We start from the raw sequence: 16,693 nt of genomic DNA on the forward strand, positions 1-16,693 counted from the left end.
GGGGCCAATTCATCTATAAAACTGACATTTCCAGCTGTTATTCTAAGTCAAAACTAGATTCCAATTCATGCTGTACTTTACGGTAACTTGATGTCTATGTTTGGAGTTTGAGTCACCTCTCGTAGATTCCTCATTAAGTTTTAATGATAAATAATTAGTGTTAGAACCCGATTTAAAAATGGATAAAACTAAACACTACAATAATAATAAAAGCGGAGAATAATCCTAAATTTTCATAATTTTATGAAGACTTTTAATATGTCAACTTTAAAAATGGATAACTAATGAAGAATAACAAATGAAGATACATAACCTGGAAGCACCATAGTAAAAGCTTGATCCAAAAGTTCAATCCATACGTTAGTTCCTCAAACAATGAAGCAGAACATATCAGAGCGACGCATTGGTGATTTATTATACTACGAACTCGTGATGATAATACAGCTCTAAGCAGCTGCAAACTTCCCAAACCAGCAGACTTCATTTTATCATCCAAAGCATCAATATCACAATCTCTTTCGCCAAGTGAACCACTTAAATTCCACCAATACAAAACTTTACCACATCGCCAAGATATATTCAAGGGATTATATGGTTTCTGTCGGGATAATATCCATTCTGCATGGAATTCATTAAAAAAAAAACATCATCATCACACATAACAAGTAAATTATCACACATTCTGGGGAGATTAACTCGGAACCTCTTCCCAAATCCACAATCCCCATTGAACTTCTTCCTAATGATTAATAAGCTTCTAACACTAACTGATTTGGGAGCAACACTAATAAAGTGTTATAAAATAATATGCTTAACAAAACCAAATACTCATTATTATTATATAGTTCATGATTCCAAACCGTAACCAAAAAAGCCAAATACACAATAGTTCCTGTTTGGATAAATCACTTTAGTAAGCGCTTTTGAAACATGTGTTTATGTAATATAAGCTATAATCTGTTTTTATAAGCTATAGGGCCTGTTTGTTTTGGATTTTTTTTGAAAAAAATCTATTTTTTTGAGTAAAAAATCACTTTTTTAGTTTTTGTTGTGTTTGTTTGAGATTTTAAAAAAATCCATTTTGCTAAAAAAATCATTTTTAGCCTCAAAATGAAAATCTATTTCAAGTAGCTTTTCCAAAATCTATTTTTTTCTTAATGCAAGGAACTCAAGTGTAAGTGTTTCAAATCTCAAAAAAATGATTTTTATGATAGTAGACAAACAGAAATAGCTTTAGATTTTTTTAAAAATCTCTAAAAAAAAAATCTCTAGATTCTTTTAACTCAAAATCTATTTTTTTTAAAGCTGAAACAAACGCACCCATAATCTGTTTATGGAAATAGCCGCACAGATGGTAAAATTAGTTCATAAACTGAAATAAGTCAATGGAAACAAAATCCCATTAAACACATCATTCACAACACTCAGCAAACAGAAACAAATTATTAAATTCCAATACACCTATAGTTAGATTATGATAGATTATGACAGTTTTACCCTCCAAATCAGCCCAAGATCTAACATGCAATTTCATCGAACCTTAACCGTTGAATCGACTTCTCTCATCAGAGACTCATCACACTTCATCTTGCTTCGTCGGAAGAGACGGCGGCGCCATCGTTTCTTCTGCCGGGCTATGAGAAGTGGCTTCATTAAAGTTAACTTTTTTAATTGACAAAAAAGTCAACATTTTTTAAGTCAACATTTTTAATAAACTATCCTTTTACTTTTCAAATGTTATTACTTATGGGTTTTGTTAATGAGTGCCTCCGGACGGGAGTGGTTATGGTGCATAAGGGATCCTTATACGCCGTGCATAATTGTTTTCTACATCCAACATATTTGCTTTCTACACCCCAAGTAAATCCACTATAAAATCTAATTATTTGTGGGCCTAATAAAGCCCCATATTATAATTTTTTAAAACCGCTTTCTACACCCAACTTATTAGGATCACTTTTTTAAAACCGCTTATTCAAAACAGCTTATTTATGCAAAACAACTTATTTGTTCAAAACAGCTTATTCAAAACAGCTTATTTATACAAAACAGCTTATTCCGATTTCATTTTAAAAAACAACTTATTCAAAACAACTTATTTATGCAAAACAACATATTTATGCAAAACAACTTATTCAAAACAGCTTATTTATGCAAAACAGCTTATTCGAAACAACTTATTTATACAAAATAGCTTATTTGTGCAAAACACCTTATTCAAAACAATTTATTTATACAAAACAACTTATTTGTGCAAAACAGCTTATTCAAAACAGCTTATTTATACAAAACAACTTATTCCGATTTCATTTTAAAAAACAACTTATTCAAAACAACTTATTTATGCAAAACAACATATTTATGCAAAACAACTTATTCAAAACAGCTTATTTATGCAAAACAACTTATTCGAAACAACTTATTTATACAAAATAGCTTATTTGTGCAAAACAGCTTATTCAAAACAACTCATTTATACAAAACAACTTATTTGTGCAAAACAGCTTATTCAAAACAGCTTATTTATACAAAACAACTTATTCCGATTTCATTTTAAAAAACAACTTATTCAAAACAACTTATTTATGCAAAACAACTTATTCAAAACAGCTTATTTATGCAAAACAGCTTATTCGAAACAACTTATTTATACAAAATAGCTTATTTGTGCAAAACAACTTATTCAAAACAACTTATTTATACAAAACAGCTTATTTGTGCAAAACAACTTATTCAAAACAACTTATTTATACAAAACATCTTATTTGTGCAAAACAGCTTATTTAAAACAGCTTATTTATACAAAACAGCTTATTCGAAACAACTTATTTATACAAAATACCTTATTTGTGCAAAACAGCTTATTCAAAACAACTTATTTATACAAAACAGCTTATTTGTGCAAAACAGCTATTTTGCACAAAATAAGCTGTTTTGAATAAGCTTTTTATGAGTTAGAGAGAGAAATGAGTATGGAATATGAGTTTCTTTACTGGAACGTTGTTTAACACTGAAATTATTACTGAAACCATAATTATGGTTTAATGGTTTTGATAATCATGTATGTGAAACCAAGATAATTGTGTAATGGTTTTTAATGAAATTATTATTGTTAGATGATTTTGAATAATGATTAAGATGTTATACACTGAAATTATTACTGAAACCATAATTATGGTTTAATGGTTTTGATAATCATGTATGTGAAACCAAGATAATTGTGTAATGGTTTTTAATGAAATTATTATTGTTAGATGGTTTTGAATAATGATTAAGATGTTATACACTGAAATTATTACTGAAACCATAATTATGGTTTAATGGTTTTGATAGTCTTCTATGAGAAACCAAAATAATTGTCTAATGGTTTTGCTATGGCTAAGGTTTCTGAGTTGGTTTCAAAACCATTTTGCTGTGGAAATGGTTTCTGTGAGTTGTACTCCAAAACCATTTTGCAGTGAAAATGGTTTCCGTGGTATCCAAAACCATTTTGCTGTCGAAATGGTTTCTGTGAGTTGTACTCCAAGACCATTAGATGTACTTAATGGTTTTGAATTTTCTTTTTCATCAATTCACAGCAAGAAACCTTCGTCGCAAACACAAAGTCCATTTTCGAAAATCACTCTCCCTAATCATATTCTCCTCATTAAGACCAACCTCACACTTCAACAATTCCAAAACCTCAACATCCTTCACCTTCAACCTTAATCTCTCTTCCAAATCAACGATTTTCCCTAACAATTGCGCGTTTTTTGCTTCTCTTAGCACGATTTCAGTAAAGAATCTTTTGAACGAATTAGATCAAGGAGATTCTTCTGAAGCGCCATGCCATCGTCGAGTTCGATGATACAACAGCGTTTTGCAACAAGAATGTGATCTGTGGTGGTCGACTACTTTGACTTACTTCCCTTACTAATCCTGGATCCATTCCAAATCAATTGCCTTACCACTCTGCACTCAAGTACCACTACCATGCATAAATTATACTGCACTTCCAAAATTTTCTTTCCTCCCAATTTGTAAAAATGATACAACAACCTCTCATCCTCATTCATGATCATAAAGTACTTCTAGAAACACCTAATACCACTAACTATACTCCCACATATACCTCTCCACCTTATACGTACCCAAATTGGCCAATGCCAACATACACCTCCCTGCACTAGTTTTCAGTGTGCTCAAATAATAGCAACTCGTCACCATGTGCCCGTCACCAAGTTCATCAAACCAAAAATCTTGTTATGTTATTCCTCAACTATACGATTTTAACAAACACCCCCCATAGTTATCATTGAAAACCATTTAAACACTTAGGAAACGTCGAAACCTCTTTCTTTAACAAAAACAGCTCTCAAATTACCAGAGACAGTCACTTTTATGCTATAAGTGTTTATATGTATAAGATATTTCTATAACAAAAGACTAAAAAACGTCAAATTGTTTGCACATAGGCTATAAGCTGTTTCCATAAGCTATCCTAAAGAGCTTATGGAAATAAGCTGAAAACAACTTATGAACATGTCATAATCTATTTTCATAAGCTATCTCAGAAGTGCTTTAATTATTATATAAGCTCAAATAACTCAATCGAATCGAAACAGACCCCAATCCCAATTTTTCTATAAGCATGAAAAAATGAAACAACACAACACATTAACGAACCTAATGTAACTAATTCATGTGATATTCAGTTCAATTATTGATTCAATCATGCATAAGCATTGAAATGAAGTGAAAGTGCTTACGGTGGAGAAAGAGATTTGGCGGAGATAGGTCGGAGATTGAAACTCCGATGAAGAGCGAGTGAGAGGTGAACGGAGTAGTGACGAGAAGAGTCTTCGTGAATAAAACACTCTACGATTGAAATGGAAATGGAAGTGGAAGAATGACCTTAGTATCTTCGTCAATGACGGAGATGAGATCGGAGAGGAGATCGAAGCAGAGGAGTGGTTCGGGAGATTTGTGAGCGGCGGAAGCGACTATGTATTCGAGTTGTGCCACCAGTACGCCGAACCGGGATAGCGGTGCCGCCGATGTCGGTGTTTTCCGCCGTCGTTGATGGAGGTGGTTGTGGTGGTGGTGATTTTGGTGAGCGCGTGTGAGGTACTCGCTCTGTTATTGTTGTGTTGGCTTCTGTTTGAGCTGAAGCACCAGATTATAACACCTGTCCTTGATCTAATGGTTCTGATTTGCTTATGCACCATGCATAAGGAAATCCTTATGCATAATAACTTTTGCCCCTCCGGACACTCTTTAAGCAATCCAAAATAAGAAAATCAAATATTTCAAATTCAGTTTAAAATTCCTTAAGAAAGTATTCCTTGATTTCTTATTTTGGTAGTGGTCAGGGTTTGAACCCTGGACCTTGCATATTTTATGCATTGTCCCAACCAACTGAGGTAAGCTCACGAGAACAAGTATTCCTTGATTTGATAATAAGAGTCGTGCCAACTTTTAAAAAATTTCTTATTACACTATATGTATATGTTGATAAAATTATCTTTAAATAAAATTTAATTTTCAAACTTAAACTCAGTTTAAGTAACTTATGTAAACTCAGTTTAAGTACGTCATGTAACTTAGTTTAAGTAGGACTTGTAAACTGAGTTTAAGTGTACACGTTAAAAGATAAATTTTTCTTTAACCTCTTCAACCTTGTTTAATTATTCTACGTGATCTTAGTTTAAGTATGTACATGTAAACTCAGTTTAAGTAGGTTATATAAACTAAGTTTACATGAACCTACTTAAACTGAATCTAAGTTAACATCAACAATGTTAATGAATGTGTGCGTGCTACTCCATCAAATAACCGTCGTTGTACAAATCATAACACATCAACATTGACCAACAAAAAAAAAATTGAAATTCAAGCATCATTAAAAAAGAAGAAGAAATTCACTTATTTATATGCAATCGAGTATGGATGAAAGATGTTTTGATTCACTCTTCAATCTTCTAAATGGTTGATTGAACATTCTTGATTATTTGTGGGTGAAAGATGGTAAAATTGTAGATTTACAATAAATGAAATCAAGGTTTTAAAAATATTTGTATAAAAGAGCAATTTTGGTATTATTGTAAACTTTTAAGTAAATTTGGTGTAACTAGAAATACATAGGTGTGAATATAAAAATTCAACTTTTATTATACGGACATTCTTTTACTCTCTCCATTTCAAAATAAAAGTCATGTTGTGTATGATATTTTAAAAAATAATTAATTGTACTGATTTTAATAATAAAATTAGTATCATTTACTAAATCACTTTTATTAATTGTAGATATTGTAATAGTTAAGTTGAATAAAATTTAATAAATAAAAATACAATAGTGAAAAAATAATAATAAATTCGACATTAATATTCTAAAGTGACAATTATTTTAAAACAAATAAAAAATGTTAAAGAAACAATTATTTTGAGATGAAGAGTGTATGTCATTTTAAACAATAAAAAAAATGTCCCCTTATGCTTAACTCAATTGACAGGGACATTGCATAATTTATGCAGGGGCTAGGGTTCGAACCCCGGACACCCCACTTCTCCACATTTAAGGGTTGGGGTTCGAACCCCGGACACCCCACTTCTCCGCATTTAAATGTGTGAGCTCCAGCCACTAGGCTACTAAATAATAAAAAAAAACATTCTTTTAAGTTTTGTGCATTTCATAAATTAAAATTTAAAAAATTAAATTCAATGGACGAGTTCTTACAACTTGTTTTTACATTTAACTCATTAACATGTGTATTAAAGACATAATTTAGCTTTTTTTTTTCTTTGTTCATTTTCTATTATAGCCTTTTTTTTTCTTTTTTTTAGAGAAGCCTTTTTTATTTATATAATTTCAACTTTTCAATGAATCATTATTATAAGGATCGACTCTCACGAATCATTATTATATGGATTGATCCTTCAAACAAAAAACTATTATTAGGATCGAATTTAGTTTCAATGAAGTTTGAATTTTCACATAACAAAAACAAACTCTTTTTAGTTTTATTGAAAATAATTGAAAAAATGGTTAACTTGACAAATTGTATCTTTAAAGTTAAACCATTAAAACAACAATTAAACAAAAATAAAATAAAAAAGTATTCAAATGACACTTTGATGAAAATGAAATTAATAATTTAAAATGTATTTATAGGATAAAAGACTTTTTTTGTATATAAACAAACTAAAAAAATGTACTTATAGAATAAAAGTTTTTTTTTATATAAACAAACTAAAATTAGTAATTTCACGTCATCTAAGAAGAAGTCTGAGTTTGAACCATGGTCACGACGTGTGGCCTAACAATTTCCACACTTTTGTTAGTTAAGCTAGCATTTGTAAACTAGTGTAAAATACTTTGATAAATATTATATATCAAAATAACATGTATTAAAAAACTAAATTTAGACCAAAAAATTACCATAATAATAGGAACAAAAACGTATCCAAATTTCAATATAATATAAGGAATTTAGTTATAACAACTATGTCCTTTCAACAAAAATCATATGTGCGTTTGTTTTAAAATTTTTGAGAAAAAATATATTTTTTTCATAAAAAAATATCACTGAGTCATTTTTCTAGTCCAGTTTTTGGTATGAAGTTATTGGGGGTTGTTAGTTAACATATATATTGAACAGAACTATCAGCCTAGGAGTGATATAGTTGTACTTAGAATAATGAATTTCTTATAACTGAGTCATTTGAGTTCCTTCATTCTCTGATGCAACTAATATTAAATTACCTCTATAGCTGGCCCCTGATTTAAGTTTTAACAGCCAAACACATTATGACGGCACAACTTTATATTAAATTATTGGAAACTTACTTGACTGAAGTTCTGATGAAATACCATATAGGAAAGATTGGAAGCCAACACAATAACCATAATATTGCCTCCTAAGTAAACATGGTGCCTTTAACTCAGAGAACTTTACATGCAGAAAGTAATCCATGTGACAGCATGATCAGCAATAGGACTTTCATGAGACTCAAATGCAGTGATGAACAATCAAATCCATAAGGAAATTTCTTTTATGAGACATAGGAATTTTCCTCACACATGGTCTTGGTATCCTCACTCTTCTTAAACTCTTCTCCCAAAATTATAAACTTAAATTTGAGATTTTATTGTTTGATGTAGAAATTTCCCTTTACAATGTGACTAAACTTGTTTTGAAATTCTACATCGAAATACTTCAATATAATATTCTGGTAACTGATAATCAAACACTTGAAGTGAAAAATTCAAAAATATAAACTAAGCATCCAACTTTTTGAAATGGAAGTTGATATCATTGAACAGAGATTGTGATGAACCATCTGTCGGTATCACAATATTCTTGAAAGGAAAAATATCAAGATGGATTAAAACAAAAAGAAACTTTCTACTATGTACAGTCATACAGTTTCTTCTACTATGTGGCTAGCTGGACAAAACACGAAAATATGGTCTTTGTAAACACGAGCCATACAGTGTTGTTGCTGCTACACAAGTTCTGTTTTAGAAACTTCCAAGTTCTGATCTTCACCTGCTTAGATTCCAATTTGTGTACTGAGATTGAAATTTTCAAAACTCTGCAACCAGTATAACTGAGCTGCAAAGCATAGCATTAGTCACTGCCCTTTCGAACAACCAACGGACTCTGTGATGCATGCAACCGCTAGACATCCTGCATAACAATGTGAGTAGCCAGATGACTGCGGATGGTTTCCTGACAATGTACAGTCAAAGAACAAGTAAATGCTTAGTTTTGGATGGAGAAAAGTTCCGTAAAAAACCAACAACAGGCTGAAATCGTCAGGAATGGATTCTCCCACGTTCAATTTTATGTGAGAGAATGTTGTTTAAAAGTGGGGATAGGGAGATTGAAGGTAGATGTTAGAAACATCACTTCCTCAAGTTTATTTCAACATGAGAGGATCCACTGTTGCAATTATCATACATGCCATTATGCAGAAAACAAAATTCTAACATGTTACAGTCCTAAAAATTAGAAAATAAAGTGATGAAAAAGATTTATAAGTCATGTTAATTCTATAAAGAGAAATGGGGAATCAATTTGTAAGAATTTAAAAAGAAATTAATGGAAGAAAAAAAGAAATTTCTTTCTATTAAGTTTTAGCAATTCAGTTCTCTTCTTGATGTATAATCCACTCATTACAACCTTAACGTAATACATGGAAGTTAGGGCTGGCAATGAACCGAACCAACTCGAATAAAGTTCGAGACTCGAATCGACAATTGATTCGTGGACCTTGGTTCATGAACCAAATGAGCTGAACTTGAGCCTAAAATTAAGTTCGTTAATCTAATGAGCCGAACTTGAGTTATATATAGTTCGACTCGTTTGGTTCATGAGTTGGCTCGATTACATATAATACTAAAAAAGAATATTAAAGAGTGCGAACATGAATATACAGTCAAAATAATCAATTAAATTTAAAAGTTGTTACACAATACTAAGTCAATTAAGAGGTTTGGAAGTGGAACAAAACTTACTCTAACATTTATCTGTGTTGATTTAAAGGAACTACAATTACTAATTTTTTTTATTAACAGATTTAACAATTAGAAAATACAAAATAAAAAACCCAAATTCAACACTTACCAATAATCAATCAATCATCATCATAAGATAAAAGTGAGTTATATTATCTATGTTGATAGACCAACACGTAATAGCAGATTGCTCTACATACTGGTTTAAGCTTTGAAGCAAATTGTCCCACATCGGTTGTTTCAGAAACTAAAGTAGATGACTTCATATATAAAAGTGGCGACTTATACCGGAGGATAGCACACTACACTTGGTTTGAGGATAAATTCCAACATTAACTACTTGGTATAATATCTTCATCTAGTTTGATTTTCAATTATTATTTAAACACCAGCCTTTTGAGAAAAAAGTTAAAACTTTTTTCTGTCAAAAGAAAAAGTTAAAACTTTTTGTTTTTTGAATTATGTGATTCGAGCTAACGAGTCGAACCGAGTTGTTGGTGAACACTAATCGAGTCGAGTTCGAGCTTAAAAAAATGTTCGCCTCGAACTCGAGTCGAGTTTCGAGCTGAATAAAAACCTATTGAGTCGAGCCGAGCTTAGCTAGGTTCGATTCGGTTCGACTCATTTCCAGCCCTAATGGAAGTACATAACCAAAACTTTTAGTTATGAAACGAAATTTTCCACTTCCATTTGCCAAATCAAAACAAAATTTGATAGGAAAAAAGCTTCTTTATACCATCTACTTTATACATATAAATGTTTCCACAACTTTTTTATTTTTTATTTTGCAATTTTTAATCTTTCAAACTATCTATCAAACTATGATAAAAGATGAAGTTTCTATCTATCTCTGAGAATTTTCATTTATACATTTGAAACATATGAACAAGGAGAAAAATAAAATAAAAAAAAATTGGTAAGCTTAAGTGTAAAATGTTTTCATTTATAATTTATCAAACTTCCATCAATGGAGTAGGAAAGACGGAGAAATTAACACTGACATTGATTTGTCGACACCGATAACAATTTGAGAACGACACCAATAGTAATTTGAGAAAATAACATAATTGAATGTGATTATATGTGCCGGTGTCGTGTCGGTGTCAAACGCACGCCTTCAATGAGAAGTGTTTGTGCTACAAAACATCCTCCACATTAAATTCAAACAATATTTTAGACTGCAGAAATATATAAATCAATAACCGTTTATATTAATGATAATAATGTAAAATGTAAACAGAAGACTACAAACCTGCAATTAATTGAGAGAATCTAGCTTCGGTGCTCTTTTTGTTTTCTGAATCTAGCCCCAATCTTTCTGTGAAGATTTATATGGATTGTAAATTTCTTTCTTTTCCTTTTCTTTTGTGATAACGAAGCATTGATATCTTCATCTGATTTTGTCTTTCTAATATAAGGATTGGTGAATATGACATTCTCCTCTTCTGTGTCACTATTCTCCTTCCACACGTGGATTCCCATTTGAACATTGCTTAATAATTTATTATTCTCTTCCTCACTCTTCAACTTAAACTCCACATGGATCCATTCATTTTTCAAAAGTCCTTTGTCCATTATATACTCATATTGTCTTTTACAGAGTTCATTCAATTTCGGGGTATGAAACAAAGTTGTATGCTTCCAGCGCACATAGCTAAAGCGGCGACAAAAATCTATCTCAATTTCATATCCATTCACAAAATAATTGACTTTTGTGTCAGCCGACCAATTATTGCCTTCTGGAAGAATAAAAATACAAGTCATAGAAGGGATTTCTTTACGAAACCAGAAAGAAATTGTGTCTCCCCTGCTTTGATGCTCAAACCAATCTGGTATCCCCTCTGTTCCATTTGGGAAATAAATCTTGGTGCATCGAGCCTCATGTAGTTGCTGTTATTTTATATGAAATACAAATATATATATATATATATATATATATATATATATATATTACACATTATCAAAAATATATATATATACATATAGGAGTTTGCTAGGATACACCCACTAGTTTTTATTAAGGTGTGTTTTAGCAAAGATATAACTAAAAAGTTGTTAAATACACCTTAAGGTGAATGTTGCTAAAACACTCCTTCTAATAAATAAGTGGGTGTATGTTAGCAACTCCTATAGGCATTTGCTAGAATACACCCACTTATTTTTTAGAAGGTGTGTTTTAGCAAGTTATAACTAAAAAGTAGTTAAATACACCCTAAGGTGTAGCTTGCTAAAACACTCCCACATAAAAACTAGTGAGTGTGTTCTAGCAAATCCCATATATATATATATAGGGTTTTGCTAGAAGACACCTTTTGTGAAGGTGTCTTTTAGCAAGTTACTCTATGAGCATTTGCGAAAAGACACCAACTTACTTTTATGAAGGTGTCTTTTAGCAAAGTTATAACTAAAAAGTGAAAATCACACCTTGAGGTGTGACTTGCTAAAAGACACCACCAAAGGGTGGCTTGTAGCAAGACCCATATATATATATATATATGAAATACTATAAAAGATATCAAATACTATGGTGCAATAAAAACAACAACAAACCTGACTCGTTAACATTCTTCTACTTGAGGAACTCAATGATTTGCATTCATAAGCATAAAGCTCTTCAAGGTTTGGTGGAATCCCTCTAATTTCCTCAAGAGATGTGCAGTCATCCAAATAAAGATGCTTAAGATGGTGACATTCACTAAGGCACTCGGGAAGAATTTTGAAATTGTTCTTTGATAAGACTAGTTGTTCAACAATAACACACCACTTAAGAACTATTTGGAGACATTCATCTGAGAGGTTGCACTCGTAGAGAGTAAGCTTTGTCACATTTGAAAACACTATAGAATACATTTTCTCATTCTGTTTTGGGAATCTCAGCATTCCACATTCCCGTAGATATAACTTATCAAGTTCACTGAGATTTTGAAATGAAGATGGCAATTCTCCTATGAAACTATAATGCAACCTAATATTGTCTATATTTGTCATCTTGCATAATAATTTTGGAAAACACTTGAGACTCTTACAACAAGAGAGATTCAATTCTTTAAGAGATGCCAACCCTAAAGGTGGAAAACGTTTGAGCTTTCTGCAACCAAATGCACTTAACCTTTCAAGTTTATTTAGGTGTCCAATCGAATTGTGAATTGTAATTAAATTATCACAATATTCAAACGATAACTTTTCTAAATTTGAAAGGCCTGAGACATCAGGTATATGGGTTAAATATTCACACTCGTCCAATATCAAGACTGTCATATCCTGGAACTTCTGCATAAACACAAAGGAAGAAACTATAAATAAATTAAAAAGCAAACACTATACTTTCATAGTGATTTTTTTTATGTTGGCGAAAAAGAAATCATTGTACATTATAAATATATACAGTTAGAAAATGATTTTATTTCACTTGCCTTGCTTAAAATACTAGATGATAGAGACTTTGATAAACATCCTTCCCATTTCAGTGCTTTCAAACTGCTTGGAAGATACTTGAGACCTTTAGAACAATGGCCATTTTCAATGATAAGTGTTTTCAATCTTGTCATCTTCTTGAAGGCCTTTCCCTTCTGGTCTATTATGGATTCCATGGAGTGGAAATTCATACATATCATTTCAATTTTATCAGTTCCCTTTTAACAAAAAATAAAATAAAAAATGCATCAACCACAATAAAAATCTGTTACAGAGAAATTTACATGTAATTAAGTGGAAAAAAAATACTAGTATGAGATGGTCATATTTAGTCCAAAAAGAGAAAAGTTGTATTAAAACTAAATAACAAATTGAACATAGATATCAATCTTACTCACAGTGTTTCCTTTTAAAACATGAACTATATCTTCTTGAAGCCATAGCCTACTTCGTTCTCCAGGCTCTTTAGGTGATTCTTGTCGGACGACTTCTCTACCCATGTCCTTTATCAAGTCATGTAATCTCACATGACCATAATTTTGGTCTATGAGAGATTTTTCAGCCAACACTCCTAGATGATGTGTTATGGAATGGCCATAATGAACATGAAGTATATCTTTAAACTCCTCCCATCGACATCCTTTGAAGCAACAAGCAATGTCTAGAAAGACACTTTGCTGCTCTTCCTCCAAAGCATCATAACTTACTTTAAGTATCTCGTGGATCTTTTTATTGGGAATCTTTTCATATCCATCTAATGTACCCTTCCAATCTTCTATCCTCTTTCCAAACAAGTTGGAACCCACTATTTCTAAAACTAAGGGAAGGCCAGAAGCATATGAAACTGCACGATTTAAAACGTCATCATAACTTGAAGGTACTTTGTTATTCTTAAAAGCCATCCACCTCAACAATTCAAGAGCTTCTGTCCCATACAACCTTTCTACTTCATGCATACTTTCTATCCCATGACAGGTTAGTAAGTGTTTGTCTCGAGTGGTAATGATGACTCTGCTTCCACGGCCGAACCAATCAAGTCCTCCAGCCAAAGCATATAGTTGCTTCATATTGTCAACATCATCGAGAATCAAAAGAATCTTCTTTCTACATAGTCTTTCCTTTATTTTAGGAATTCCTTCACTAACACCTCCTAACTTAGTTTTCAGTTGAAGTGTTTTTAAAAGAAGCTCCTCCTGGAGATGTTTCAAATCATTTGAAGCTGAACTCTCTTTCACATTTTCAAGAAAACATGAGCATTCAAATTGATCAGCAATAAAATTATAAATTGCTTTTGCAAGTGTTGATTTACCCAAGCCTCCAATGCCATAAATTCCAACCATATGGACCCCATCATCAGGTCCATCATCAAGAAGCGATTTCACCTTTTGTACTCGAGACTGCATTCCAACAGGGTAATTGGCAACATGTAAGGGCTGACGGTGGATCTTGTTGGAGATGTATTTGACTATCTCTCCAATAAACTTGTATTCATATCTATTCATGTCCAATAATATAAGTTAGTATGTAACAACATCACAATCACATCCATGTACTCATAATATATTATACATTTCTAACTATTTTGACAAATAAATAACTAATACTTGTTTAAAAACAAACATAGAAAAGGTATTTCCCATTTAACCTTTAAGATGAGATTATTGTGAAACTGACATAAAAGAAATAAAAAAGAAAAGGGGAAAATATGATTTAAGTAAAGTGGACTACCCTTCACTATAATGGTAGCCGGACAAGTTAGCAGCTTTGGTCAGAGCCATTTTCCATTGCTTCAACCGCTCCATGTTTTCCTTGTTATTTTGGAACTTCTCTTCATGCTTAGTAAGATGATCACCATAACTCCCAGTCTGATGTCGTATGTGAGTAGGATCCACACCATAGAAAACAGGCAAAACCGAACGACCCTTTGTTTTGTAGCAGTGAATGATGTGAACAAGTTCGTCCAAACAAAATGAAGAAGAGGCATAGTTGATAGAAAACACAGGAATAAAAATCCTAGATTCTTCAATGGCCTTGAGGAGTGATGGTGTGATTTCATCTCCTCTTTGAAGATCATGGTCATCAATGAAGGTATGGATTCCCTTGATAGTAAGAGCCTTGTAGAGATTGCCGATGAAACCATACCGAGTGTCACTGCCTCTGAAACTGAGGAATACTTGGTATTTGAATCCATAGGAAAATGAAGAGGAAGAGGAAGGTGATTGCATAGCCATGAGAATTGAGAGAAATTGGATGAAAAGAGTTTGAGAATGCAGAATATGAATGACTAGGTTATTGTGGTCCGTGATGTGGAGTCTTAATATGTATATATAACTATAAAAGGAGAAAACTTACGACAAAAGTAGTATGTGAAACTTCCTGGCCACTTCCTATAGCCGCGTGGACCAATCACACAGTAAATAGCTATTGTATTAACTTATGATAAAGAGCTCCACTATTAATTTTACATTGTACTAGCTATATTATATTTTTCATGGTTAATTTTAAAATTACAAATGTCGGAAAAAGAAAGGCAGCATCAAACAGCTTAATAAACTAATGCATCAAAAGAGCTTAATATTATCTCTTCCTTTTATGAGACTTCTTTCCCATTCCCTATCTTCTGTAAAGCAATGTGACATTTCCAGGTGGGGCCCTAAAAATGAATTTTGAGCTTAAGTGACCTCAACTGACTTTTCCAGCTGTAATTCCAATACATGTTGATATCTATATTTGGAGTTTGATATTTCATTACTTTGTAAACAAGTCTCTTAACAAGAGTAGCACACACTGATATATGATACTATGCAAAAAGTAAACTAACTCCATTCTGTTTTTGTGTTTTGCTAACTAACTAAGCTTAATACATAAAACCAATTTTTGTTGTAAAACTATTTGTGCAGGAAATTAGCAACAATGGAAATTGGGTAGAATGCTATGAGTAGCTCATCTAGTTGAACGCTAAAACCAAAGCATATTTTTAACAAACTTTTTAACACACTTTTGTGTGTAATAGTAACATTTTTGTATTATATCTAACACAAAACAGATTTAATAAAAACTAACCAAGGTGATAAATATGGAGTAATATAGTTTGCAGAAAGCAACAAATTCATTGGTGAAAAGGCACTATCAATCACTAAATCTTGGTGCCAATTCATCTATAAAATCAACATTTCCAGCTGTTATTCTAAGTCAAAACTTTTTTTAATAACAAAGGTTAATTGTTATGTTAGTATTTTCTCTTGTTAGAACTTGAACGCGAACTTTTAACTTCTCAACTTCTTTAATCTCTTAGCTTAAAACTCATTCCAATTCATGTTGTACTTTAATACAGTAACTTGATGTCTATATTTGGAGTTTGACTCACCTCTTGTAGATTTTATCAAGTTCTAATGATAAATAATTCTTGTTAGAACCCCAAAAAAAAAAAAAGGATAAAACTAAACAATAAAAACATATAAAAGTATATACTAACAAAGGTTGGTCCATAAATCATAATTTAACCATTAAAAATATCGAAATTGTTAGGTCGAACATCGTGACCGGGTTGAAACTTCAACTCTTTCACTTGTGAGTTCTCAAATAACTACTTTGATTTCGTTTATTTAATAAAAATAAGGCTTAAATGCACTTTTCATCCCTATGTTTCAAAAAGTTGCGATTTTGACCCCCTTATAAAAATAATGGATATTTTGACCCCTAACTTTTGGCCCTCTTTTGATTAGCTGATTTATGTCAATTTCTCAGTTTCTGATGGTGTAAACTGGCATGGGGATAGAA

The 16,693-nt window shown here is 31.8% G+C and overlaps 2 protein-coding genes across 5 annotated transcripts in view; both read right to left on the reverse strand.

The window, feature by feature from the left end:
* LOC146917395 (TMV resistance protein N-like) overlaps positions 1-16,693 on the reverse strand; it is a 90,560-nt gene that overhangs the window by 48,305 nt on the left and 25,562 nt on the right. The window contains exon 6 of one of the 2 annotated variants that reach the window (XM_085719210.1): positions 8,237-8,711. The exons of the other annotated variant lie outside the window; for it this stretch is intronic. The gene's annotated coding sequence lies outside the window, so the exon portion shown is untranslated. Of the gene's footprint in view, positions 1-8,236; positions 8,712-16,693 lie in introns of those variants that run through there. 2 annotated transcript variants of the gene reach the window in all.
* On the reverse strand, positions 8,237-15,213 carry LOC146917401 (disease resistance protein RPV1-like). Of its 3 annotated transcripts, XM_085719221.1 has the most exons (6): positions 14,642-15,213; positions 13,312-14,407; positions 12,913-13,131; positions 12,050-12,769; positions 10,752-11,389; positions 8,237-8,711 (listed from the first exon to the last, which is right to left on the reverse strand). In XM_085719221.1, exons 1-5 carry the CDS (start codon positions 15,142-15,144, stop codon positions 10,772-10,774), a joined length of 3,156 nt encoding a protein of 1,051 aa, XP_085575347.1. In that variant the 5' UTR covers positions 15,145-15,213; the 3' UTR covers positions 8,237-8,711; positions 10,752-10,771. The 3 variants fall into 3 exon arrangements, with proteins under 3 accessions (XP_085575347.1, XP_085575348.1, XP_085575349.1); XM_085719222.1 differs by lacking the exons at positions 8,237-8,711; positions 10,752-11,389 and having other exon boundaries at positions 11,417-12,769; XM_085719223.1 differs by lacking the exons at positions 8,237-8,711; positions 10,752-11,389; positions 12,050-12,769 and having other exon boundaries at positions 12,856-13,131.

Source organism: Medicago sativa, chromosome 6 (assembly GCF_051527215.1).
Source record: "Medicago sativa cultivar Bolivia chromosome 6, Bolivia_mono, whole genome shotgun sequence".
In the NCBI taxonomy this organism is placed as follows: Eukaryota; Viridiplantae; Streptophyta; class Magnoliopsida; order Fabales; family Fabaceae; genus Medicago; species Medicago sativa.

Excerpts from the sequence above, each read along its gene's own strand:
- LOC146917401 (XM_085719221.1), bottom strand. The coding sequence starts at position 15,144 with ATGGCTATGCAATCACCTTCCTCTTCCTCTTCATTTTCCTATGGATTC. Across the intron at positions 13,132-13,311 it reads ATGTTTTAAAAGGAAACACT|GGAACTGATAAAATTGAAAT; the intron begins GTGAGTAAGATT and ends TTTTGTTAAAAG. Across the intron at positions 11,390-12,049 it reads GAAGAATGTTAACGAGTCAG|CAACTACATGAGGCTCGATG; the intron begins GTTTGTTGTTGT and ends ATAAAATAACAG.